At 44.5% G+C, this 26,907-nt stretch overlaps 2 protein-coding genes across 7 annotated transcripts; both read left to right on the top strand.

Annotated features, from left to right (window-relative positions):
• The first annotated feature begins 860 nt into the window (after positions 1-860).
• On the top strand, positions 861-8,494 carry LOC100553594 (oocyte zinc finger protein XlCOF6). 2 transcript variants are annotated; one of them, XM_016996373.2, is made up of 6 exons: positions 930-1,464; positions 3,318-3,834; positions 4,460-4,559; positions 4,991-5,070; positions 5,192-5,312; positions 6,103-8,494. In XM_016996373.2, the coding sequence occupies exons 2-6, from the start codon at positions 3,406-3,408 to the stop codon at positions 7,587-7,589; spliced, it is 2,217 nt and encodes a 738-aa protein (XP_016851862.2). In that variant the 5' UTR covers positions 930-1,464; positions 3,318-3,405; the 3' UTR covers positions 7,590-8,494. The 2 variants fall into 2 exon arrangements, with proteins under 2 accessions (XP_008116192.2, XP_016851862.2); XM_008117985.3 differs by having other exon boundaries at positions 861-1,464; positions 5,192-6,230.
• A 4,774-nt stretch (positions 8,495-13,268) lies between these two features.
• Positions 13,269-21,926, top strand: LOC100553793 (zinc finger protein OZF). 5 transcript variants are annotated; one of them, XM_062973413.1, is made up of 6 exons: positions 13,269-13,401; positions 16,197-16,713; positions 17,367-17,466; positions 17,914-17,993; positions 18,712-18,832; positions 19,681-21,926. In XM_062973413.1, the coding sequence occupies exons 2-6, from the start codon at positions 16,300-16,302 to the stop codon at positions 20,886-20,888; spliced, it is 1,923 nt and encodes a 640-aa protein (XP_062829483.1). In that variant the 5' UTR covers positions 13,269-13,401; positions 16,197-16,299; the 3' UTR covers positions 20,889-21,926. The 5 variants fall into 5 exon arrangements, with proteins under 5 accessions (XP_062829483.1, XP_062829481.1, XP_062829485.1 ...); XM_062973411.1 differs by having other exon boundaries at positions 18,691-18,832; XM_062973412.1 differs by having other exon boundaries at positions 13,305-13,459; positions 18,691-18,832.
• The last annotated feature ends 4,981 nt before the right edge of the window (positions 21,927-26,907 follow it).

Genomic DNA, 26,907 nt, shown 5'->3' with positions numbered 1-26,907 from the left:
CCCCGATCAACCGCACGACTGACCAGGAGGACCTCTGTCTTGTCTGGATTAAGCTTCAGCCTGTTAGCCCTCATCCAGTCCTTCACAGCATCCAGCCACCGGTCCAGGACACGGGGGGCTTCCTTGGAGTCAGGTGGAAAAGAGTAGTAGAGTTGAGTGCCATCTGCGTAGAGATGGCACCCAACTCCAAAACTCCGGATGACCTTGATATCAAGCTATTTTTTTATAGGAATTCCCTTCTAGAAGGGAATTCCTGCTCCTCTCCCGGCTGTGGGTCCGTGGATCCTGGCAAGGAGATAGCAAAAAATAGCTCGATATCAACCTCACCCAGTAGTTTCATGTAGATGTTAAATAGCATAGGAGAAAGAATAGAACCTTGCGGGACCCACAGGTCAAAGGCCAGGGGTCCGAGCCGGTGTCTCCCAGCTTCACCAAGTGAGAGCGGTCCTCCTCTTTTTTTTGTGTCGGGAGCAACTTGAGAAACTGCAAGTCGCTTCTGGTGTGAGAATTGGCCGTTTGCAAGGATGTTGCCCAGCGGACGCCCAGATGTTTTGATATTTTTACTATTTATTTATTTATTTACAGTATTTATATTCTGCCTTTCTCACCCCGAAGGGGACTCGGGGTGGATCACATTGCACCCATATAAGGCAAACATTCAACGCCATAACATAGGACAGAGACAGAGACAAAAGCAGGCACGGCTGGCCTCGGACTCATGACCTCTTGGTCAGAGTGATTTGTTGCAGCTGGCTGCTAACTAGCCTGTGCCACAGCCCGGCCTATCCTTGTTGGAGGCTTCTCTCATGTCCCTGCATGGAGCTGGAGCTGACAAAGGGAGCTCATCCGCACTCTGCCCAGGTTGGATTCGAACCTGGCAACCTTCAGGTCAGCAACCCAACCTTTTGGTCACGAGGCTTTAATCTGCTGCGCCATCGCGGGCTCCTAAATATTCCTGAGGGAGGGCCTCATGCAATCTGTCACTCTGGACACGGACTGAAGGGCCTTTTGAAGGGTCAGAAAGGCCTTGGCGACACCCAGAGGCCCCGTCAGGGCTGCGGGGCCACCCCAGGGGATCCGACAGCGATCATACTATTAGCATTGAGGCTATTATTTCTTAATCAAGATCATAGGCGTGTTTGCATTCACGGAGTGTCTTACATCCCCGAAGGAGAGAGGCTTCCTGAGGAGAAGAGGCCAGGCTTCGGTCGCTGCGTCTTTCTCTGAACGGTTAAAGCGACCGAGAGGGGTTCCTAGAGCGGAAGACGGAAGGAAGGAAAAGCCTCCTATTGCGCAAGCCCCGCTTTTTCCGGCCAGTGGTGAGCTCGTTCCCTTCCTAGAGCGGCACCGGAAGAGGCTTGGGCTGCAGCGGGTCCTCCGAGGGGGGAGAGGAGTGCTTGGAGGAGGGCAGAGCAAGGCTGGCCCAACAAACGAACCCTCCGCCGTCTGCCGCCAGAGAAGCAGGTTAGGAAAGGATTGGGAAGGATCCCCAGAGGATGGGGAAGAGGAAGACACAGCCAAGGTTGTAGGGCAGGCGGGAGGAAACTCTCTCACTTGGGGGCCCCAAGCAGGGTGGGCCGGGAGGGAGGGGTTTCTCCCCGAGCCCCCTCCCCGCCCTTTCCCAAAAGGGTTGGCCTTGACCAGGATGCGATGTAAAATAATACTACATATTTTGACATATTGAAATATAAAATATATACAGAAAGTATATATTTGGGCTCTTTTCTCAGGCCCACCTCTTTCTCACCGGCCTATCCTTCCTCCTTCCCTCCCTCCCTCTTTCTCTTTCTCTCCCTCCTTCCTTTGCTTCCACTCTGTCACCCTTCCCTCTTTCCTTCCTGCTTCCCTATCTCTCTTTCTCCTTCCTTCCTTCCTTCCTTCCTTCCTTCCTTCCTTCCTTCCTTCCTTCCTTCCTTCCTTCCTTCCTTCCTTCCTTCCTTCCTTCCTTCCTTCCTTCCTTCCTTCCTTCCCTCCCTTTGGTCTTTCCTCCCTCCATTCCCTTCCACTCTTCTTTTCCTCCCTCCGTTCCTTCTCTCTTTCTTTCCTTCCTCCTTTCCTAGAATCATAGAATAGTAGAGTTGGAAGGGACCTCATGGGCCATCCAATCCAACCCCCTGCTAAGAAGCAGGAAATCGCATTCAAAGCACCCCCGACAGATGGCCACCCAGCCTCTGCTTAAAAGCCTCCAAAGAAGGAGCCTCCACCACGGCCCTGGGGAGAGAGTTCCACTGTCGAACAGCTCTCACAGTGAGGAAGTTCTTCCTGATGTTCAGGTGGAATCTCCTTTCCTGTAGTTTGAAGCCATTGTTCCGTGTCCTAGTCTCCAGGGCAGCAGAAAACAAGCTTGCTCCCTCCTCTCTACGACTTCCCTTCACATATTTGTACATGGCTATCATGTCTCCTCTCAGCCTTCTCTTCTGCAGGCTAAACATGCCCAGCTCTTTAAGCCGCTCCTCATAGGGCTTGTTCTCCAGACCCTTGATCATTTTAGTCTCCTTCTTCTGGACGCTTTCCAGCTTGTCAACATCCCCCTTCAACTGCGGTGCCCAAAATTGGACACAGTATTCCAGGTGTGGTCTGACTAAGGCAGAATAGAGGGGGAGCATGACTTCCCTGGATCTAGACGCTATTCCCCTATTGATGCAGGCCAGAATCCCGTTGGCTTTTTTAGCTGCCGCATCACATTGTTGGCTCATGTTTAACTTGTTGTCCACGAGGACTCCAAGGTCTTTTTCGCACACACTGCTGTCAAGCCAGGCGTCCCCCATTCTGTATCTTTGATTTCCATTTTTTCTGCCAAAGTGAAGTATCTTGCATTTGTCCCTGTTGAACTTCATCCTCCTGGGGGATGTTGAGCTGGAAGAAGAGGCGGTTGAGAGGGAACATGAGAACCATGATTCAAGATTAAAAAGGGTTTCCCATTGAGGAGGAGGTGAGAGGGAGGGGGAAAACTGACTTTCTGCTGCCCTAGAGACTAGGGCACAAGACAGCAATGGGTTCCAATGGCAGGGAAAGACGTTTGACCGAAAGTATTAGGGAGAACTTCCTTAGAGTAAGAGCTGTTGGAGAGCGGCATAGACAGCCTTGGAGTGTGGTGGAGTCTCCTTCTCTGGAGGCTTTTCCCCATACCGGTTCAAGGGACTGAAGAAGGGAGAGGACTACAGGAGACAATGTTGCTCTGTGAGAAGGAGGGGACCCTTCTCCTGAATCCTTTTTCTCCAGATCACAAAGCCTATCCTCCATTCAACATTCATGACAAAATGTTATTCCGCCTTGACAATATTAACATTATTTTATTTATCTTGTTTGTTTTGTAGACCCTACTAATTCTATCAGTTTGTCCCCTTCAAATATCACCTGTTGGGAGAGAAGAGAATATCTTCTTCCAGTCTGGAGGCATTCTAGATGCATAGAACAAAGATGAAAGGGCAAGAACCAGCTGCCGCCAAGTTAGAAGTATTTTCTTCTGCTGTTGAGGCAGAGAACAATAGAGCACTCTGGGAGGACCTTTGGAAGAAAGACCAGGAGAACAAACTCCTTCATTCAGAGCTTCAGTGCCAGCGCTTCCGGCATTTCCACTACAAGGAGGCCTTGGGGCCCCGAGAGGTGTGCAGCCGCCTCCACTCTCTCTGCCGCCTGTGGCTGAAGCCAGAGAAGCACTCCAAGGCGGAGATGCTGGACCTGGTGCTCCTGGAGCAGTTCCTGGCCGTCCTTCCTGCGGAGATGGAGTGCTGGGTGAGGGAATGTGGGGCAGAGACCAGTTCCCAGGCTGTGGCTTTGGCTGAAGGTTTTCTCCTGAGTCAGGAAGAGGAGAGGAAGCAGGAGAAGCTCCAGGTAAGAGAGAGGTTCATCTTGTACTTTCAAGGAACCAAGAATAATTATTTTGAAGGATGATAGAAAACACTTCTAAACAGTGGTTCTCAACCTGGGGCCCCCAGGTGTTTCTGGCCTTCAGCTCCCAGAAATACTCATAGCTGGTAAACTGTTAGGCCAAAAACATCTAGGGATCCTAGGTTGAGAACCACCGATGTAAAATGAACGTATTAACCATTCCAGTGCTATGTATTTCAGAGGAAGCAACTGGCTGAACCACTCCTGAAACTTCTTTCCATAAGAAACTGTATGTCATTCACAGGTAGAGATAACTAAATAGGGACTGAAAGCACAGATATAGACTTAGGTTACTCAGCCTGAGAGCCCCTCTAGGGTATCCCCAAAATTACAATCCCAGGATTACATAAAGTACTTCTTCTCAGCAGTTTTCAGATCAAGTCCTGAAGCAGAAGGCAATGAATGAATGAAGGCAAAATTCCCACACCAAGGTCAAGGAAAGACATATTCCTCTACAGAATGAATAAAACCAGTCTTCAGTCCCAACCATAATCCAAGCAGTCTGGAACAGGTTGCAGAAATCTTTTCTAATCTTTCTTTTTCTTTGTGATCTGTGCTGCTTGTTCAGGTGCAGGACTGTTTTCCAGATGAGACCAGTCAGGTGGAGGAGTCTCCTTCAGACACCATGTGTGTTGCCCAGGCTGGAAATGGAGCATATATGACAGTTGGTAAGGGATGGTGGTGGTCCTTCTTGATTTTTCACCTCCTTTTGAGTAGACCTGAAATGTCTGAGATGTGTGAATTGGAAAAAAATGGGGAGCCTGGGAGCTTAAGAATGCTGTTGACAGGAGACATTTGCCTACAATACGTATTTGTGCCACTTTCAAACTTAATTGATTCCTTTGCTTCTCTCTGGGTGTTTATGGTAGTGAATGTGATCCTGGCTACATTGGCACAAATACAGAAACTAATAGTCAACCCTCTACATTTCTTGGGATTAGGTCACAACACCCCCGTAAAAAAATAGTCCAAATTAAAGACCTAAGGAGGGAGTTTCAAATGGGGCAAGGGGAGAGTGGCAAGCTTCCGAGGGAAGGAACTGTGGGGCAGCCTGGAAAAGAGACTGGTCCCACCCTCCCTGATGTCTTTCCTTTCACAGGCAGTGAAACATGGGCAAGTGACAGTAGTACAACTTTTCATGATTCTTCCCGAAGAAGAGATTCTGCGGGACCACATCAGGTAGGCAGCAGGATCCCTGGAGGGGAGGGGAAGCCAAGTCTCCTTGTCCCTTGATTATGGCCTGTTTTTTCCGATTTGGATGGCATTTTCTTTTTGCAGATAACTTTTTTTTTGTCTTCAGGTGACTTTTGAAGATGTCTCTATGGATTTCTCAGAGGAGGAGTGGGCCCTCTTGGATCCAAGTCAAAAAGCCTTGCACCAGCAACTCATGGAGGAGAATTTAGGGCTTGTGTCATCTCTAGGTAAAGCTCCATTACGCTTGTAGTTAAACAAATCAGTTCTAAAAAGCATCCAATGTTTCAGATCTCTTCCTTTGAAGCCATAGGAAACAATCTCATTCCATATCCCACATGGGTGTCAGCCCAAGAAAAGAACTGGAACAGGGGCGGAGTTGCCAAATTAGATGAATTCTAGACAATGGTTATTTTGAGAGATGAGCTTCTGAGGATTCTAGCATCTAGGTAGTTTTGTTCAAGGAGACACAATCAGTCAAATAGCCTGGACCTGAGCCATATAGGTCGTTATAGGTCATAACCAGCAATTCGCATTATGTCTGGAAACAAATTGACAGCCAGTGGAGCCAGGGCAACAAATGACTTGTGTGTTCTCTGTAACCAGCCTTAATTAACAGTCTGACTGTAGCTCTTTGATTGGCCAAAGTTTTTAAATTTTTTCAAAGGCAGCCCCAAGTAGAGTGATTGTAGTAATCCAAATGGGATGTAACTAAGACATGTACCACCATGCGCAGATCTGGGTTTTCAAGGAGCAGGTGAAGTTGGTGCACAAAATTGAAATGTGCAAGGCACTCCTGGCCATGCAAGAAACTTGGGTTGAGTTATAATTTACTTTGAGGCTTATATCTTAGTATAATATTTAGAGCAAAGACAAAAGACGTTTTCTCTTAACTGCCAGTGTTGTAAAGAGCTGTGGGAATGCATTTTGTGATTTGTATACTTTTTAACATTAACCTAATATAACCTTTTCTTTTCAAAACATGGTCACACTTCCTTTGTTCTCAAACCATGTGAATAGAGAAGACAAAATTCCATTTGGAAGATGGAATAACTCACACAAGGGATGATCCATTTGAATGCTTGGAGTGTGAAAAGAGCTTCAATCAGAAATCAAACCTTGTTCGCCACAAGAAAGCTCACACAGGAGTAAAGCAATTTAAATGCTTGCAGCGTCGAAAGAGTTTGCATTCAAAGACAAGTTTTGTTCATCATCGGGCAACTCACACAGGAGAAAGAGCATTTAAATGCTCAGAGTGTGGAAAGGGCTTCAATCAGAAGAGAGACCTTGTTCGCCACCAGAAAATTCACACAGGGGAGAAGCCATTTAAATGCTCAGTGTGTGGAAAGAGCTTCTGCCAGAAGTCAAATCTTGTTCGTCACCATTTAGCTCACACAGGAGAGAGGCCATTTAAATGTCCAGAGTGTGGAAAGAGCTTCTATCAAAAGGTGCAACTTGTCATTCATCAGTTAGCTCACACAGGAGAGAGACCATTTCAGTGCCTGGAGTGTGGAAAGAGTTTCCGTTGGAAGACATCCTTTGTTCATCATCAGGCAATTCACACAGGGGAGAGACCGTTTAAATGCTCAGAGTGTGGAAAGGGCTTCATTAAGAAGAAAGACCTTGTTGGCCACCAGAATATTCACACCGGAGAGAAACCATTTAATTGCTTGGAGTGTGGAAAGAGTTTCACCTGGAAGACGCTCCTTGTTAGTCATCAGGCAACTCACACAGGGGAGAGTCCGTTTAAATGCTCAGAGTGTGGAAAGGGCTTCAATCAGAAGAGTAATCTTATTCGCCATCAGAAAACGCACACAGGAGAGAAACCATTTCAGTGCTTGGAGTGTGGAAAGAGTTTCCGTTGGAAGACATGCTTTGTTAATCATCAAGCAACTCACACAGGGGAGAGACCGTTTAAATGCTCAGAGTGTGGAAAGGGCTTCATTCAGAAGCAAGACCTTGTTCGCCACCAGAAAACTCACACAGGAGAGAAACCATTCAGATGCTTAGAGTGTGGAAAGGGCTTCAAACGGAAGATAGCCCTTGCTTGTCATCAGGCAAATCACACAGGAGAGAAGCCATTTAAATGCCCAGAGTGCGGAAAGAGCTTCTGCCAGAAGTCACATCTTGTTAGTCATCAGGCAACTCACACAGGAGAGAGACCATTTAAATGCTCTGAGTGTGGAAAGAGCTTCAATCAGAAGGGACACCTTGTTCGCCATCAGAAAACTCCCACAGACAAGAATCCATTTAATTGCTTGAAGTGTGGAAAGAGTTTCTATTGCAAGACAGGCTTTGTTAATCATCAGGCAACTCACACAGGGGAGAGACCGTTTAAATGCTCAGAGTGTGGAAGGGGCTTCAATCAGAAGAGTTACCTTGTTTGCCACCAGAAAACTCACACAGAAGAGAAACCATTCAGATGCTTAGAGTGTGGAAAGGGCTTCAATCGGAAGGCAAACCTTATTCGCCACCAGAAAACTCACACAGACGAGAAACCATTTTAATACTTAAGAGTCTAGAAGGAGCTTCAGTCAGAAGGCAGTCCTTGTTCATCATCAGGCAACTCACACAGGAGACAAATTGAAACCATATGCTTAGAGAGTGGAAAGAGCTTTAATGAGAAGCAAACCCTTTGTAAGCATGAAATATGTATCACTGGAGAGAAAACATTTAAATGCTCAGAGTGGAAAGAGCTTCAGTCAGAATCAATGTTCTTTGTCATTATGCAGCTAACACAGGGGTGAAATATTGTATACACTTGGCTTGTGGAAGGAGCTTCAGTCAGAATACTTCATGCAATTCACCGACCAAAATTATTAGCATCAAAAGAGCTTCTGTCAAATGATTCATTTCACTTCACACCAAGCATCCAACGCAGGGGAACAATTATTTAAGTCGTCAGAGTAAGACAACTTACTCAGACAAATCTGAGGAAATGAATCTTTATCTTGGAAACCCCGAGTTTCAAACATGGTATTTGGGGGAAATTATAACCTAGAATCATAGAATAATAGAGTTGGAAGAGACCATATGGAGCATCTGGCGCAACTCTTTATCATGCAGGAAAAGCACAAACCTGATCCATTTTCTTTGATGAAATGTGTAATTAAGCATAAGTGTTAATATTGTGAGAGCTAACGCATATTTCAGGTTTTTAATCCACTGATGCATACTGGTTGCCGCAGATATTTCCTGTCCGGTTAATCTGAGTTAAAATATATTTAATTGAGAAGTTTAATGAGAAGCGTGGGAATGGGTTCAATTCATGACTAACAGCCCTGTGTATTATGTAATTCTATGTGGTAGGGGTTTTTCTTTTATGAAATTGTTTTCCATCAATTCATGTGTACTGGTTACTGTGAATATTTCTTGTCCTATTTATACCTTATAAATAATAGAAATTTTATTACATATGTGTTTGTGTGTTTGTGTATTCAATCTCAAATTAACACTTGGTGTTTCTTAAAATATGTAAGTGAGAATTAATCTCGTTTAGTCTGAAGAAAAAGGCGTGTTTAGAATTTTGAGTCTTTTCTGTATGTTATGATATTAATTTTGCTGAGTCTCTTTGCTAAGGTCTCAAGGAAAGAAGGAAATGGTTAACAATATAACACAGAGGGAGGCCACAGACATTAGGGTGGAGCTATAAATTTAGAGCCAAATAACTCACTGAAATGGATTTATCTCTGTGAGTTATTTGGCTCTAAATCTATAGCTCCACCAATGTCTGTGGCCGATTGAAACAGGGAGCAGGTGGAAAGCAGAATGCAGAGGAGACAATATTGGGTGGATGAGGAAAAAAGAGGATGTGCAACCCTAAATAGGTAAAGTAGTTGTCTATCTGGCTACTCTAAACAAATTGATGTCTCCAGGGGCAGATGGACTATATCCAAGAGTATTGAAGGAACTAGCGGAAGTAATTTCAGAACCATTGGCAATCATTTTTGAGAATTCTTGGAGAACGAGAGAAATCCCAGCAGACTGGAAGAGAACAATTGTCCCTATCTTCAAGAAAGGGGAAAAAACTCAAACAATTACCATCTAGTCAGCCTGGCATCGATAACTGGAAAGAGTCTGAGCAGATCATTATGGAGGCAGTCTGAGATCACTTAGAAAAGAATGCTGTGATCACTAAAATTCAACAAGGATTTCTCAAAAGCAAGTCATGCCAGACTGATCTCCCCTTTTATTTATTTATTTATTTATTTATTTATTTATTTCAGACATTTGTATCCCGTCCTTCTCACCCCTGAGGGGGGACTCAGAGCGGCCTTACAATCAGCCATCATTAGATGCTAGAAAACATAATATTCAAAACAAATACAATTTAAAAAAACATTAATTAAAAACATCAATTTAAAGTTACAAGCTTGGTAGATGTAGGAAATGCTGTGGGTATAACATATCTTGATTTCAGTCAGTCTGACAAGGTCCCCCATGATCTTGTATTCAAGAAACTAGTAGAATGCAGGCTGGACAATACTACCGTTCGGTGGATTTTTAATTTCTTCTTTGTGGTGCTCTGTGAAAATCGCACATACTGAAAGACAACTCTATAAGCCTCTCTTCTATCACCTGACCCAGACAGGATACTGGACTTCGAACTTCCCCCTCCCCATTGCTGCCCTGGAACATCTTACCTCACTAGCAGGCCAGTCAACATGGCTTTTTCAAGAAATGTGGGGCATGTGGGGGCAAGCTCCTGGAGTTGGATGGGCACTCTAAGTGCCACCTTTGTTTGGGGGAGGGGAATATTCCTGAAGTCTGCCAAGGATTCACTCCTCAGGCCCGAAAAAACGGAGTCCAGGCTGAAAGCACTCCTTTATGAGCAGGTACTAGCTCCAGGGCACCTGCCCGCCAGCTGAGCTGTGTGCTAATTCAGCCCCTACAAGGGAGAGTGCCCCAACTTCTGAGCCAGACTTCATCCGCACACTTCTCCGGGGTGTCTGGGGGACGCATTTCAATACGCCTGGACCAGATCATAATGGACAATTCAGACTGCATTCTGATGGTGCCATGGTGACCCCATTGCGCCGCTGTGGAGAATGGCTGGGGGGGGGGGGAATACTTTCGACTCAGGATTGCCCTGGATCTCCTTACAACCCCCGACAGCCAGGTCATGCACCCAGACCTGGAAACCCTACGCCTCAGGCCCCACAGCACCTCTCCTCACCAGTGAGGGTGATCCTTCAGGCAGCTCAAAAAGACTTGACAAAAAAAAGCATACAGGTACAAATGGGCTAAGTCCCAGAAGTTCCTCGAACCAAAAGGACTAGACCCTATGATGACCTCTACATCTGTAATCCTGGACTTCTTGGTCCATCTTTCCAGGTGAGGCCTCTCCTTCACTTCACTAAAGTGCTACATGGCTGCCCTGTCTTGGTACAGGAAGGATCTTCTGGGCCAGTCTTGTTTTCAAGACCCTCTGATCAAACTATTCCTGAGAGGATTCAGGAACTTGCATCCTCCAGCAGCGCCTCTGCCTCTGGCTTAGAGTCTGAAGCGAGTCCTTTCGCAGTTCTCCAAGCCACCTTTCGAGCCAATGGCTTCCAGAGACATCTCACATCTCTCTCGCAAAACATGCATTTCTAGTAGCCATCACCTCGGCACGAGGAGCTAGCGAGTTGTGTGCATTTAGGGCGGATCCTCCGTACCTGCGCTTCCACGACAAGGTGGTGCTAAGGACTGATGTCACTTTCCTACCTAAGGTAGTCTTGAGGTTCCACATGTGCCAAGACATTTCCTTGCCGGCCTAATGCTAGAACCCATCCTCACCCCAGGTGGCCCTGCACTCTCTGGATGGTCTTCTTCGCTGACATTTGCCATGCATTACAAGTTGGACATCTTGGCAAAGAAGGATGCGGCCTTCAGGAGAGCTGTTCTCTTCTCATGTGTGGCATGACTAGCCACCTTAGGTGAGTAGCTTAGTAGTCTCCCATATGTGCGATTTTCACAGAGCACCATGAAGAAGAAATAGTTGCTTACCTGTAGCTGTGTTTCTTTGAGTAGTGTTCTGTGAAATTCGCACAACCCCTCCAACCTCTCTGTGATGCTCATGCCACAGTACACCAGCTGCTGCCTGGCAGCTGGGAACTGAGGCTAGTCCCCGCCCACTGGGCAATACTCTACTTGGGGAGTGTTGGCGGTGCCTCTGCCAAAATGTTTCACTCTTAGAGTTCTAGAAGGTTCCAAAATTCTGCACATGCGCAGAAAATCCCATATGTGCAAATTTCACAGAACACCAACGGCAAACATTCAATGCCTTCATAAAACAAAGAAATAGTGACATAAAATCACCTGGAAACCCCGCATATGAAAAAAACACATTAAAAACCTAACATCAAATTAAAACCTACCATCAGTAAATTAAATCTAACATCAATAAATTAAAGTAGACATAGTCAAACAAAATTTTCTAATAGCATGAAATCTAAGCAAATATCCACATTGATTTACAGCAGCCAACTAGAGTTCACAAAACAGTGTGGGTTGGTTGTGTAGTGTAGTCAAACAATGGTCATTGGGGTGGCATGGACTAAGAGAGTACAAGTCCGAAATAGTTCTCAACCAGGGGCCCGGTAGTGATTTCTCATTATCTAATCCCCCTCCTCTCCTTATGCTAGTGAGCAGAAGTAGGGCTTAAGTTCTTTTTTGTAAGAGAGGAGGGGGCAGTTTTATTTCTTCAGGGAGGGAGTTCCAGAGGTGGGGGGCAACCACGGAGAAGACCCTCTCTCGTTCCCACCAGCCGTATTTCAGATGGGAGTGGGGCCGAGAGCAGGGCCTCCTCTGCTGACTGCAGTACCCAGGCTGGTTTGTAAGGGGAAAATCGCCTGGACCCGAGCCATTTAGGGCTTTAAAGGTAATGACCAGCACTTTGCAAATAGGCAGCCAGTGGAGCTGCTGCAACATGGGAGTGGATCTCTCCCTGTATGGGGTTCCTGTTAATAATCTGTCGATCTCTGAACCAGTTGAAGCTTCCGAACTATCTTCAAAGACAACCCCACGTAGAGAGCGCTGCAGTTAAATCATAGAATCATAGAGTTGGAAGAGACCAACCCCCTGCAAGAAGCAGGAAAATCTCATTCAAAGCACCCGACAGATGGCCATCTAGCCTTTGCTCTAAAAGTGGTCCAAACGGGATGTGACTAAGGAGAGGACTATTGTGGCCAGATTTAGCGTCTCAAGGGACGGGCGCAGCTGTCGCACAAGTTTTAATTGTGCAAAGGTGCTCCTGGCCACCACCGACACTTGAGGATCCAGGGTCAGCTATGAGTCCAGGCACTCTCCCAGACTGCGGATTTGTGTTTTCAGGGGGAGTAGGGCCCCATCCAACACAGGCTGTTACCCCACACCCTGATCTGCCTTCTGACTGGCCAGGGGTACCTCTCTCTTGTCTGGATTTAGTTTCAACTTATTTGCCCTCATCCAGTCCATCACTGATAACAGGTTTAGGGGGCAGGACGGCAAGTGGAAGGGAATAATATAAGTTATTATTATAAATGTTTTATTTAATAATAATAAATTATTAGCAGTAGTTTGTATATCCCGCTTCTTCACCGCAAAGAGCAAACACTAAAAATAATACAATGTGTAAATTAAAATCTAGGAAATAGAAACATGATCATAGTATTTAATATGAGAATATTGAAAAGTTAAGGAGGGCAGCCATGTCTTGACTCATGGAAAGAAGGAGGCCTGGCCTGGGCGCAGAAGGCGGTGAGTGTGGCCAAGGAAGAGGGTGCTGGTTCCCCTCCCTCGGCCTGAGCCCTCCCTCTCCCTCGGACGGAGCCCGGCCTGGGCCTGAGCGCCTCCTCCTCCTTCCCCGAAAGGGCCTCACGCCACCTGTCACTCTGGACACGGACTGAAGGGCCTTTTGAAGGTTAGAAAGGCCTTCGCGACACCCTGGGGCCCCGTCAGGGCTGCGAGGCCACCCCAGGGGATCCGACAGCGATCATACTATTAGTATTGAGAGTATTATTTCTTAATCAAGATCATAGGTGTGTTTGCATTCTTACATTCCCGAAGGAGAGAGGTTTCCTGAGGAGAAGAGGCCAGGCTTCGGTCGCTGCGTCTTTCTCTGAACGGTTAAAGCAACCGAGAGGGGTTCCTAGAGCGGAAGACGGAAGGAAGGGCCTCCTATAGGAAGCCCAAGCCCTGCCTTTTCCTGCCAGTGGTGGGCGCGTCTCTTCCTAGAGCGGCACCGGAAGAGGCCTGGGCTGCAGGGGTCCTCCGACGGGGGAGAGGAGTGCTTGGAGGAGGGCAGAGCAAGGCTGGCTCAACAAACGAACCCTCCGCCGTCTGCCGCCAGAGAAGCAGGTTAGGAAAGGATTGGGAAGGATCCCCAGAGGATGGGGAAGAGGAAGACACAGCCAAGGTTGTAGGGCAGGAGTGGGCGAATCTCTCCCTTGGGGGCCTCAGGCGGGGAGGGCCGGGAGGGAAGGGTTTCTCCCTTCTCTGAAACTGAAGGAAACGTTTGGATCCCAAAAGGGTTGGCCTTGGTCAGGATGGGATGGTGGACGGGAGACAAGAAGGGTTTAACTGTATTATATTGCATTACACTATAATATTATCATTATTATATGTATCTACAATATGTTATATTATATATTGCTGCTTAGTTGTTTAGTCGTCTCTGACTCTTCATGACCTCATGGACCAGTCCATGCCAGAGCTCCCAGTCGGCCGTCACCGCCCCCAGTTCCATCCAGGTCAAGCCAGTCACTTCTAGGATACCGTCCATCCATCTTGTCCTTGGTCGGCCTCTCTTCCTTTTTCCTTCCATTTCCCCCACCATCATGATCTTTTCCAAGCTTTCCTGTCTCCTCATGATGTGGCCAAAATACTTCAGCTTTGCCTCTAATAGCCTTCCCTCCAGTGAGCAGCCGGGCATTATTTCCTGGAGTATGGACTGGTTGGATCTTCTTGCCAAGGTCCAAGGCACTCTCAGGATTTTCCTCCAGCACCAGAGTTCAAAAGCGTCTCTCTTCCTTCGCTCAGCCTTCCTTATGGTCCAGCTCTCGCATCCATAGGTTACTATGGGGAATACCATTGCTTTCACTATGCGGACCTTCGTTGCCAGTGTGATGTCTCTGCTCTTCACTATTTTATCGAGGCTGGCCATTGCTCTCCTCCCAAGAAGTAGATGTCTTCTGATTTCCTGGCTGCAGCCTGCATTTGCAGTGATCTTCGCGCCTAGAAATATAAAGTCTATCACTGCCTCCATGTTTTCTCCCTCTATTTGCCAGTTATCAATAGGTGTAGTTGCCATGATCTTGGTTTTCTTGACGTTTAACTGCAACCCAGTTTATATATTATTGTATATTATTATATTGTATATTGGCCCCAGAGCATCAGTTGGTGATGGAGGGAGGGGCCTCCAACTGATGGCATAGAGGACAAGATGAAACTGTCTTCCTGGCTCCCCCTCTTTGTTCTGGCCTCAGAGCATCAGCTGTATTATTTATTTATTTATTTATTTACAGCATTTATATTCCACCCTTCTCACCCTGAAGGGGACTCATATTACACATATAGGCAAACATTCAATGCCTTTTAACATAGAACAAAGACAAACAAACATAGGCTCTGAGCGGCCTCGAACTCATGACCTCCTGGTCAGAGCGATTCATTGCAGCTAATTGCAGCTGGCTTGCTCTCCCGTCTGCGCCACAGCCCTTTCCCTCGGATGGAGCCCGGCCTGTACTGTACAATAAATAAATATGAATGTCAGATAAGTGATTACAAATCACAGTCAAACTGTTGCCTTCACACTATGATGAATGGTAGTTGCATCCACAATGTAGTAAACTTTCATAAAAAAGTATCTCTGTGAGAAACTTTGGTGATGGTGGGAGGGGCCCCCAGCTGATGGCATAGGAGAGATGGAATGGGAGAGAAAAAGTGTCTCCGTGAGACCCCATATTGTCTACTCCTTATATAGAATCCTAGAGCTGGAAAAGACCCCCCAAGGGCCATCCCGTCCAACCCCTTCCCATGCAGAGAGGCACAATCAAAGCACTCCGCAAAGACAGTCTCTGTGGAAAAGCCACCTGAGAAGGAGACTCCACCACACTCAGAGGCAGTCTATGCCGCTCTCCAACAGCTCTTACTCTCAGGAAGTTCTCCCTAATATTTTCAGTTGAACCTCTTTCCCTGCCATTGTAACCCATGGCTCCCTTGTGCCCTGGTCTCTAGAGCAGCAGAAACTGAGTTTCCCCCTTCCCTAGCTCCTCCTCATCAATGGAAAACCCTTTTAAATCTTGGTTCTCATGTTCCTTCTCAACTGTCTCTTCTCCCAGCTCAACATCCCCCAGGAGGAAAGGAGGAAGGAAAAAGAGAAGGAACAAAGGGAGGAAAAGATGGGTGGAAGGGGATGGAGGGAGGAAAGAGAGAAAGAAGGAAAGACCAAAGGGAAGGAAGGAAGGAGAAAGAGAGATAGGGAAGCAGGGAGGAAAGAGGGAAGGATAACAGAGTAGAAGGGAAGGAAGGAGGGAGAGAAAGAGGGAGGGAGGGAAGGAGGAAGGATAGGATGGTGAGAAAAAGGTGGGCCTGAGAAAAGGGCCCAAATATATACTTTCTGTATATATTTCAGATTTCAATATTAATGTCAAAAAAATGTATGATTTTACATAGGATTTGTGCTACATTAGAACAGTAAAAACAAACATCACTTAAGTAAAACAAACATTATATATTAAATAACCAACAAAATAAAATAAGGCTTAAAGACTAAATTAGTCTGGGAATCTGCTATTGCAACACATCCAATGAAGTGGTTTAAAAGCAGTATAAAAAAGGATTAGGACTAAGTACGTTCCAGTCTACTTGGAATACACCAAGCTCATTCCAGAAGTGTGTTTAAGAACTGGTCCAAGAGTCCAGAAGAGCCTTAACTCCCAGTCCCTTGAACAGGTTTCCCCACACCTGTTCAAGGGACTGAAGAAGGGAGAGGACTACAGGAGACAATGTTGCTCTGTGAGAAGGAGGGGACCCTCCTCCTGAATCCTTTTTCTCCAGATCACAAAGCCAGTCCTCCATTCAACATTCATGACAAAATGTTATCCCGCCTCGACAATATTAACATGATTTTATTTATCTCATTTGTTTTGTAGGCCTTACCAGTTCTATCAGTTCGTCCCCTTTAAATATCACCTGTTGGGAGAGGGGAGAATATCTTCTTCCAGTCTGGAGGCATTCTAGACGCACAGAACAAAGATGGAGGGGCAAGAGCCTGCTGCCACCCAGTTAGAAGTATTTCCTTCTGCTGTTGAGGCAGAGAACAATAGAGCATTCTGGGAGGACCCTTGGAGGAAAGACCAGAAGAGCAAACCCGTCCATTCAGACCTTCAGTGCCAGCACTTCCGGCATTTCCGCTACGAGGAGGCCTTGGGGCCCCGGGAGGTTTGCAGCCGCCTCCACTCTCTCTGCCACCTGTGGCTGAAGCCAGAGAAGCACTCCAAGGCAGAGATGCTGGACCTGGTGCTCCTGGAGCAGTTCCTGGCCGTCCTTCCTGCGGAGATGGAGCGCTGGGTGAGGGAATGTGGGGCAGAGACCAGTTCCCAGGCCGTAGCTTTGGCTGAAGGATTCCTCCTGAGTCAGGAAGAGGAGAGGAAGCGGGAGAAGCCCCAGGTGAGAGAGGGGGGGGGGTCATCTTGTAGTTTCAAGGAACCAAGAATAATTCTTTAGAAGGATCATGTAAAACTCTTCTAAGCACCTCAGGCCAAAATGATTTAAAACAGTGGTTCTAAACCTGGAGTCCCCAAGTGTTTTTGGCCTTCAGCTCCCAGAAATCCTCATAGCTGGTAAACTGTTAGGCCAAAAACATTTGGGGACCCCACATTGAGAACCAGTGATGTAAAAGGAATGTATTAATTCCAGTGCTATGTATTTCAGAGGAAGCAACTGGTTGAACCACTTCTGAATCTTCCTTCCATAAGAAACTGTATGTCATTCACAGGTAGAGATAACTCAATAGGGACCTGAAAGAACAGATATACAGACTCAGGTTACTTACCCCGAGAGCCCCTCTAGGGTATCCCCAAATGACAACCCCAGGATTACATAAAGTACTTCCCAGCAGTAGTCCTGAAGCAGAGTGCAATGCCCAAATGAAGAAACAATTCCCACACCAAAATCGAGGAAAGACAGATTCTTCTACAGAATAAAGAAAACCATCTTGCATCCCAACCATAATCCAAGCGGTCTGGAACAGGTTGCAGAAAGAGAGCCCTCCCTCCTTTTCTAATCTTTCTTCTTCTTTGTCATCCGTGCTGCTTGTTTAGGTGCAGAACTGTTTTCCAGATGAGACCAGTCAGGTGGAGGAGTCTCCTTCAGACACCATGCGCGTTGCCCAGACTGTAAATGGAGAATATGTCACAGTTGGTAAGGGATGATGGTGGTCCTTCTTGCTTTCTCACCTCCTTTTGAGTAGACCTGAAATGTCTGAGATGTGTGAATTGGAAAAAATTGGGGAGCCTGGGAGCTTAAGAATGCTGTTGACAGAGACATTTCCCTACAATATTTATTTTTACCACTTTCAAAGTTACTTGATTCCGTTGCTTCTCTCTGGATGTTTATGGTGGTGAATGTGCTCCTGGCTTCATTGGCACAAATACAGTCAACCCTCTACATTTCCTGGGATTAGGTCGCAACACCCACATAAAACCAAATAGTCCACATTAAAGACCTGGGACCAAAATCTAAGGAGGGAGTTTCAAAGAGGGTCATGGGGCAAGGGGAGAGTGGCAGGCTTCTGAGGGAAGGAACTGTGGGGTAGCCTGGAAAAGGGACTGATCTCACCCTCCCTGATGTCTTTCCTCTCTTTTACAGGCAGTGAAACATGGGGAATTGATAGTTGCACAACCTTTCATGATTCTCTTCTAAGACGAGATTCTGCAGGACCAGATCAGGTAGGCAGCAGGATCCCTGGAGGGGAGGGGAAGGCGAGTCTCCTTGTCCCTTGATTATAATAATAATAATATAATAATAATAAAACTTTATTTATACCCCGCCACCATCTCCCCAACGGGGACTCGGGGCGGCTTACATGGGGCCATGCCCAAAACAATACAATGTAAACAGCATATAAAAGAACAGCACAACACAATACAATAAGCAATACAGTAAATAATATCCATTACAAAATAAAACAAGGAGACAATAAAAACAAGGGCAGACCACATGAACATTAAGTTAAAACTCGGGGTGAGAAAGACATAAAAATAAAAACCACAGTGAACAGGGTCATAAGGGAGTGGGGTATTCTGGAGGATAGATATTAGAGGGAGCAATGGAAAAGAAATATAAAATGGTTACTCTCCAAAAGCACAGCGGAAGAGCCATGTTGTCAAGTCTTTCTTGAAGGCTGCTAGTGTGGGGGCTTGCCTAATCTCAGCGGGCAGAGAATTCCACAGTCGGAGGGCCACAGCAGAAAAGGCCCTCTCCCTTGTTCCTACAAGGCGGGTCTGGGATATCGGGAGTGGGGACAGGAGAGCTTCCCCTGATGAACGAAGGGATCGTGTAGGTTTGTGATAGGAGATACGGTCATGAAATTATGATTTGATTATGGTCTGTTTTTCTGATTTGGATGGCATTTTCTTTTTGCAGATAACTTTTTTTTGGCCTCAGGTGACTTTTGAAGACGTGTCTGTGGATTTCTCAGAGGAGGAGTGGACCCTCTTGGATCCAAGCCAAAAAGCCTTGCACCAGCAACTCATGGAGGAGAATTTAGGGATTGTGTCATCTTTGGGTAAAGCTCCATTATGTTTCTAGTTAACCAAGTCAGTTTACAAGTTCTAAAAATCATCCAGCGTTTCAGATCTTTTCCTTTGAAGCCATAGAATACAATCTCATTCCATATCCCACATTAGTGGCAGCCCAAGAAAAGATTTGGCACTTTGTTGGGGTTGCCAAATTATATGAAATTTAGGCACATGGTAATTTTCCATCCACCAGCTATGCTTGTGACGGTGGTGGGAGTGAGAGAAAGACTTCTGGGTATCCTAGCGCCCAGATAGGTTTGAACAAGGAGATACAATCAGTCAAATAACATGGACCTGAGCCATATACGTCTTTATAGATCATAACCAGCAATTCACATTGTGTCTGGAAACAAATTGACAGCTAGTGGAGGCATGACAACAAATGACTTGTGTGCTCTCTGTAACCAGCCTTAGTAAACAGTCGGACTGTAGCTCTTTGGATTGGCTAACGTTTTTAAGAATCTTCAAAGGCAGCCCCAAGTAGAGTGATTATACTGATCCAAATAGGATGTAACTAAGGCATGGACGACCATGCACAGATCTGGGTTTTCAAGGAACAGGAGACATTGGTGCACAAAATTTAAATGTGCAAGGCACTCCTGGCCATGCAAGAAACTTGGGTTGTGTTAAAATTTACTTTGAGGCTTATATCTTAGTATAATATTTAGAGCAAAGAAAAAAGACACTTTCTCTTAACTGCCAGTGTTGGAAAGGGCTGTGGGAAAGGGCTGTCTCAACTAAATGCCTTTTGTGATTTGTATACACATTAACCTAATATAACCTTTTCTTTTCAAAACATGGTCACACTTTTCTTGTTCTCAAACCATGTAAATAGAGGAGACAAAATTCCATTTGGAAGATGGAATGAATTTTAATTGGAAGGAAGGACCTACCTTTTGTCAAGAAACTCACACAAGAGATAAACCATTTAAATGCTTGGAATATGAAAAGAACTTCAGTCAGAAATCAAACCTTGTTCACCACCAGACAACTCACACAGGAGTAAAGCCATTTAAATGCTTGCAGTGTGGAAAGAGTTTCTGTTCAAAGACAGGCTTTGTTCATCTTCAAGCAACTCACACAGGAGAAAGACCATTTAAATGCTCAGAGTGTGGAAAGAGCTTCTTTCAGAAGTCAAACCTTGTTCATCATCAGAAAACTCACACAAAAGAGAAACCATTTAAATGCTCAGAGTGTGGAAAGAGTTTCCGTTGGAAGACAGGCTTTGCTTATCATCAGGCAACTCACACAGGAGAGAGACCATTTAAATGCTCAGAGTGTGGAAAGGGCTTCATTAAGAAGAAAGACCTTGTTCGCCACCAGAATATTCACCCAGGAGAGAAACCATTTCAGTGCTTGGAGTGTGGAAAGAGTTTCACCTGGAAGACTCTCCTTGTTAGTCATCAGGCAACTCACACAGGGGAGAGTCTGTTTAAATGCTCAGAATGTGGAAAGAGCTTCAATCAGAAGAGTAATCTTGTTCGCCATCAGAAAACTCACACAGGAGAGAAACCATTTCAGTGCTTGGAGTGTGGAAAGAGTTTCCGTTGGAAGACATGCTTTGTTAATCATCAGGCAACTCACACAGGGGAGAGACCGTTTAAATGCTCAGAGTGTGGAAAGGGCTTCATTAAGAAGCAAGACCTTGTTTGCCACCAGAAAATTCACACAGGAGAGAGACCATTTAATTGCTTGGAGTGTGGAAAGAGTTTCAGCTGTAAGTCGGTCCTTGTTTATCATCAGGCAAGTCACAAAAGGGAGAGACGGTTTAAATGCTCAGAGTGTGGAAAGGGCTTCAGTCAGAAAGGTAACCTTTTTCGCCACGAGAAAACTCACACAGGAGAAACACCATTCAGATGCTTAGAGTGTGGAAAGGGCTTCAGTCAGAAGGGAAACCTTTTTCGCCACGAGAAAACTCACACAGGAGAAACACCATTCAGATGCTTAGAATGTGGAAAGGGCTTCAAACGGAAGATAGTCCTTGCTTGTCATCAGGCCACTCACACAGGAGAGAAATGCCCTGAGTGTGAAAAGAGCTTCTGAAAGAAGTCACACCTTGTTCGTCATCATTCAGCTCACACAGGAGAGAGACCATTTAAATGCCCTGAATGTAGAAGGAGCTTCTGTCAGCAATCAGGCCTTGTTCATCATCAGAAAACTCACACAGACGAGAAACCATTTTAATACTTAAGAGTCTAGAAGGAGCTTCAGTCAGAAGGCAGTCCTTGTTCATCATCAGGAGACAAATTGAAACCATATGCTTAGAGAGTGGAAAGAGTGTTAATGAGAAGCAAACCCTTCGTAAACATGAAATTGGAAAAAAAACATTTAAATGCTCAAGAGTGAAAAGAGCTTCAGTCAGAAGCAATGTTCTTTGTCAGTATGCAGCTAACACAGGGGGGAAATAATTTATACGCTTGGAGTGTGGAAGGAGCTTCAATCAGAATACTTCATGCAGTTCACCAACCAAAATGATTAGCATCAAAAGAGCGTCTGTCAGAAGATTCATTTCACTTCACTTCACATTAAGCATCCAGCACAGGGGAACAACTATTTAATTCTTCAGAGTGCTGGTAGAGCTGGAGTAAGACAAATTCTATTCTTTTACATCAGAGAGGAAATGAATCTTTGTCTTAGAAACACCGAGTTACAAAGCCATGGTATTTGGGGAAATAATAACCTAGAATCATAGAATAATAGAGTTGGAAGAGACCATATGGGCCATCTGGTCCAACCCCCTGTCATGCAGGAAAAGCACAAACGTGATCAATTTTCTTTGATGAAATGTGTAATTAAGCATAAATGTTAATATTTTGAGAGCTAACATATTTCAAGTTTTTAATCCACTGATGAATACTGGTTACTGCAGATATTTCCTGTCCTGTTAATTCAGGGTTAAAAATATATTTAAATGTTTGATGAGAAGTGTGGGAATGGGTTGATTCATGACTAATAGCCCTGTGTATTATGTAATTCTATGTATGTGGTAGGGGGTTTTCTTTTATGAAATTGTTTTCCATCCATAAATGTGTACTGGATATTTCTTGTCCTATTTATAACTTATAAATAATAGAAAAATTATTACAGAAGTGTGTGTGTGTTTTTGTATTCAGTCTCATATTAACACTTGGGGTTTCTTCACATATTTAAAGAGAATTAATCTAGTTTAGCCTGAAGAAAAAGGTGTGTTTCAAATTCTAAGTCTCTTCTGTATGTTATGATATTAATATAATAATTTTGCACTGAGTCTCTTGCTAAGGTCTAAAAGGAAAGAAGGAAATGGTTAACAATACAACACAGAGGGAAGCCTTATGTTTGGCATGGATTTCTCTCATGAGTCGTTTGGCTCTAAACCTACAGCTCCACCCCAACGTCTGCGGCCTATTGAAACGGAATGGGCGGAAAGCATAATGCAGAGGAGACAACATGGGGCGGATGAGGCGATAGGGGACATGCATACCAAAATAAGTAAAGAAGTCATCTACCTGACTAGTCTAAACAAATTCAAGTCTCCTGGGGCAGATGGAATACATCCAAGAGTATTGAAGGTACTAGCAGAAGTCATTTCAGAACCACTGGCAATAACTTTTGAGAATTCTTGGAAAACGAGAAAAGTCCCAGCAGACTGGAGGAGGGCAAATGTCCTTATCTTCAAGAAGGGGGAAAAAAGAGAACCCAAGCAATTACCGTCCATTCAGACGGACATCAATACAGTAGACTCTCGCTTATCCAACATAATCAGGCCAGAAGAATGTTGGATAAGCAAAAATGTTAGATAATAAGGAGGGATTACAGAAAAGCCTATTAAATGTCAAATTATGTTATGACTTTACAAATTTGGCACCTAAACATCATGTTTTATAACAAATCGACAGAAAAAGCAGTTCAATACACGGTAACGTTATGCAGTAATTACTGTATTTATGAATTTAGCACCAAAACATCGCAATGTATTGAAAACATCGACTACTAAAAGGCAGAATGTGTTGGATAATACAGAATGTTGGATAAGTGAAGGTTGGATAAGCAAGACTCTACTGTACCTGGAAAGACTCTGAAGCAGATTGTTACAGAGGAAAGAATGCTGTAATCGCTTAGAAAAGAATGCTGTGATCACTAAAGTTCAATAAGGATTTCTCAAAAACAAGTCATGGTGAATTGATCTTATCTCTTTTTGATAAAGATACAAGCTTGGTAGATGCAGGGAATGCTGTGAATGTAGCATATTTTGAATTCAGTAGGGCTTTCAATAAGTTCCTGTGCCCAGTTCTATTCAATACAGTAGAGTCTCACTTATCCAACATTCGCTTATCCAACATTCTGGATTATCCAACGCAGTCTGCTTTTTAGTTGTCAATGTTTTTGTAGTCAATGTTTTCAATACATTATGATGATTTGGTACTAAATTCATAAATACAGTAATTACTACGTAGCATTACCGCGTACTGAATCACTTTTTCTATCAAATTTGTTGTTAGACATTGTCAGGACCCAGGCTGCAGAGCACCAATAACCATGCACAGAGACCAGAATCTATCTAATATCTTTATTAAAGGAATATATAAAGTCAATAAAAACAAGTGGAGAATATAGTTCAGAAGTAGACCTTTCAGGAAAGGTCAAATATAGTCCAGGAAAACAATGTCCAATATGTGATATTAGAGTCCAAAGTTATAATCCAATAACCAAAACACACACTTTGCCAAGCAAAGTGTGGGGAAATGACAAGGTCCTTTAGTCCAATGGAGCTTGACAACAAGGCTGGAAAACAAACTAGATTCTTGGCAAACAAGACTTGATACGTGGCAACAAGAAGCAAGAAGCAAGAACAAGGTCCGTGGCGAGGTCCGGGGAACAAGGCAGGCTTGGAACTAGAACAAGGTCCGTGGCAAGGTCCTGGAAACAAGGAACTGGAGTAGCGTAGTCCACACACGATCTCACTCCTGAAGCTGACGAATTGACTCCGCAAGGATTTCCTTGCGGTGAAACACCTATATAGGATCTTGTTTTCCCGCCAAGGAACACTTTCCCTGGGGAACAAGAAGTGAAACCCAAGCTGTGTCCAGATGCATGACTCCTTAAGATTTCCCAAGGGAAACAGGTTTAATCAGCTAATTGTCTGGCAGCGATTCTGGCGCTTCGGCGATTCGCCTCCCTAGCGCCTCTATCTCTATTATAATTATCCTTACGAGAGAACGGGGGAGAATTCTGCCCAAGGCTTGTTTGGCTGACTTCTTGAGGGCAAACATCCTGCAGGTGCAGGGACTCCGATTCAGGCTGAATCGGTGGGAAACCCAAGTTTTCCTCTTCGTCTGCCACAATAGTACTAGGAACGGGACTACATGGCCCATGAGACATCACACTCATGATGTTTTGGTGCTTAATTTGTAAAATCATAACCTAATTTGATGTTAAATAGGCTTTTCCTTAATCCCTCCTTATTATCCAACATATTCGCTTATCCAATGTTCTGCCGGCCCATTTGTTGGATAAACGAGACTCTACTGTATCTTTTTTTGGATGAAGATTTAGCGGGCTTGTTTATCAATTTTGCCAGTGACACCAAATTAGGAGAGATAGCTAATACTCTAGAACACAGGATCAGAATGCAAAATGATCTTAACAGATTAGATTGTTGGCTCAAATCTAACAAAATGATACATCCCAGTACCTAAAACGGCTATAAATCAAGGTGAATTCCCCCCAAATCCCTCCAGTAATGGGTGTTCTGTGTCAAATGTGGTCCAGGCCCATTGTCAGTGGGGGTCACAGTGTTCTGACTTGATGGAGGGTGAACTACAACTTCCATCATGTGGAGTCAATCCCCAAACACCTCCAGTATGTTTACTTGCTGCTCAGTTCTGCTCTGTTTGTTATGCAGACAGAATTGAAAAGGATACGAAAGGGTGGAGAGGCAGTGAGCGGGGCCATGCAAATTCCACAGCAATGGAAAGAGAAAGGAACCCTGGGATGCCTGCCTGTGGTGGAGGAAACACATAAAATCTGGGAAGAAATGGTCCCCAAATCCTTGGGTGGTGGGCCTTAGTGTTTGGGAAGGACATTGGCAGGGTTTGGGCTACATGTTCATGGCGGTCATTATAACTTGGAACTATTGCTGTTTGTGGAGATGGGAGGCAATTTGTACAAGTAGACACCTCTGCCACATACACACAGAAAGATGTTCACTATTATTATGTGTATAGAGAGATTATATATCAAGCATGGGGAAAGTTTTTGACCAACATTAAACCTAACAGTATATTAGTGGAAGACACTAGGGGGCATCCAATCCAACCACCTTCTGCAATGCAGGAAAAACACAAATCAAACCACCCACAACAGATGGCCTGCCTTTGTAACAACAACAACAACAACGGAAACCTAACTGCTTTATGCCATGCAGAAAAAACACAATCAAAGCATCAAATAGGGTTTTGAAAGCAAGCAAGATGAGGGGAGAGGATCTGGGAGGTGAAGACGGCGAGGAAAAAAAGGCTTTTGGCCGTGAGGGAAGCGAGCAAAAAAGGCTTTTGGGGCAAGTGGGGAGGGGGAGAAACAGGAAAGAGGAGGCAAAGTTTGGAAGAGGGGAAGGAGGAGGGAACTGCAGAACCCTCAGGATTTTGGAAAAATTGTATTCATGACCATTTGGAGAACATAAACTTTTGGAAAAGCATGACCTTTCAGAGAAGAGATAACAACGTTAATCTTCTCAAGTGGTATACAAACAGGTGAAATTATGCAAGGTGATGTCTTCAGTTGTTAGACTGAATAACTTGTTTATTAGGAAAACAAATATTATGCCAGTGCATAAAAATAGCAGTGCTTCAGAAGTGCTTTTCAGTGCTCAAAAATACATCTACTCTCCCATAAAAAACAACTTGTTTTATATCATGCATTCAAGAGACAAAAACGAAGCCGACTTTGGTAAAAAAAATAACATATTTGGTTTACTCACAACTTCAGCATATACATGTACACAACTTATCAGTCCAGTTACAGATATGTTTGAGATAGTCTCTGTGTGCAGATGGCACAGGGCACCTCTCTCTTACAATAAACAGCAGCATGGGTTTGTCTGAGCAGTCCCAAAGTCTAATGGAGTCTGAAGTCTAAAATGGAATCCCGCAACTTTTTGGAAACATAGAGCAAGGAAAGAAAGCTGCATCCCAAAACACACATACAATAAGTTAGCAACAGGATTATATAGAAACAAATTACTTGAGGAGGATTGAAGAAGGTTGTCATTTCCAACACAGTATACTTCATGTATGGTGCCTCTCGTCTGCTTTGGCCAGATCTCCCCTGGAATACTGCCTCCAATTAAGGGTACAATAATTTAAAAACGATATTGACAAGTTGAAACGTGTCCAGAGAAGGGCGACTAAAACGATCAAAGGTGTGTAGACCATGCTCTCCTTCAGAAGCCTGCCTACACAGAACAGTTTGAGCCTGCTCCTGGAAGGAAGGTCAGCATTGAGAGAGCCATTCTGGTTTCCCTGGGCAGGAAACTCCAGATTTGAGGAGCCACTGAGAAGGAAGGCCCTCTCTCATGTTTCCACCAACCGTGAAGATCTTAGGCCAGGGTACGAGGAGGACAAGCGGCTTGCCAAATGGCTGGAATCTGCGCCATAGAGTGGCTTTAAAGGTCACAAACTGTCCTCTGAATTGTGCCTAGAAACAGACTGGCAGCCAGTGGAGCTGTTGTAACCAGGGCTGTGTGCTCCCTGTGGCCAGCTGTGGTTAACTATCTTGCTGAAGCTTTCTGACCCAGTGAAATATACAACTTAATTTATAATAATATAATATAATATATTGTATATACATATAATATTGATATTATAATGTATTACAATATAATACTGATAATAATACAATTTAATAATATTAATTATATATTATATATAAAATGTAATATTACTAATAATATTACAATGTAATGATATAGTACAATATAGTAATTTAATGCTAGTATTGTACTATGCTAATAATATAATGTATTGTATATGAATGTAATTTGTAAGCTGCTCTGAGTCCCCTTTGGGGTGAGAACGGCAGCATATAA

The sequence above is a fragment of the Anolis carolinensis genome, chromosome 2, assembly GCF_035594765.1.
Source record: "Anolis carolinensis isolate JA03-04 chromosome 2, rAnoCar3.1.pri, whole genome shotgun sequence".
Taxonomy (NCBI): domain Eukaryota; kingdom Metazoa; phylum Chordata; class Lepidosauria; order Squamata; family Dactyloidae; genus Anolis; species Anolis carolinensis.
The sequence above is the reverse complement of the archived record's forward strand: the minus strand, read 5'-3'. Positions and strand labels throughout refer to the sequence as shown.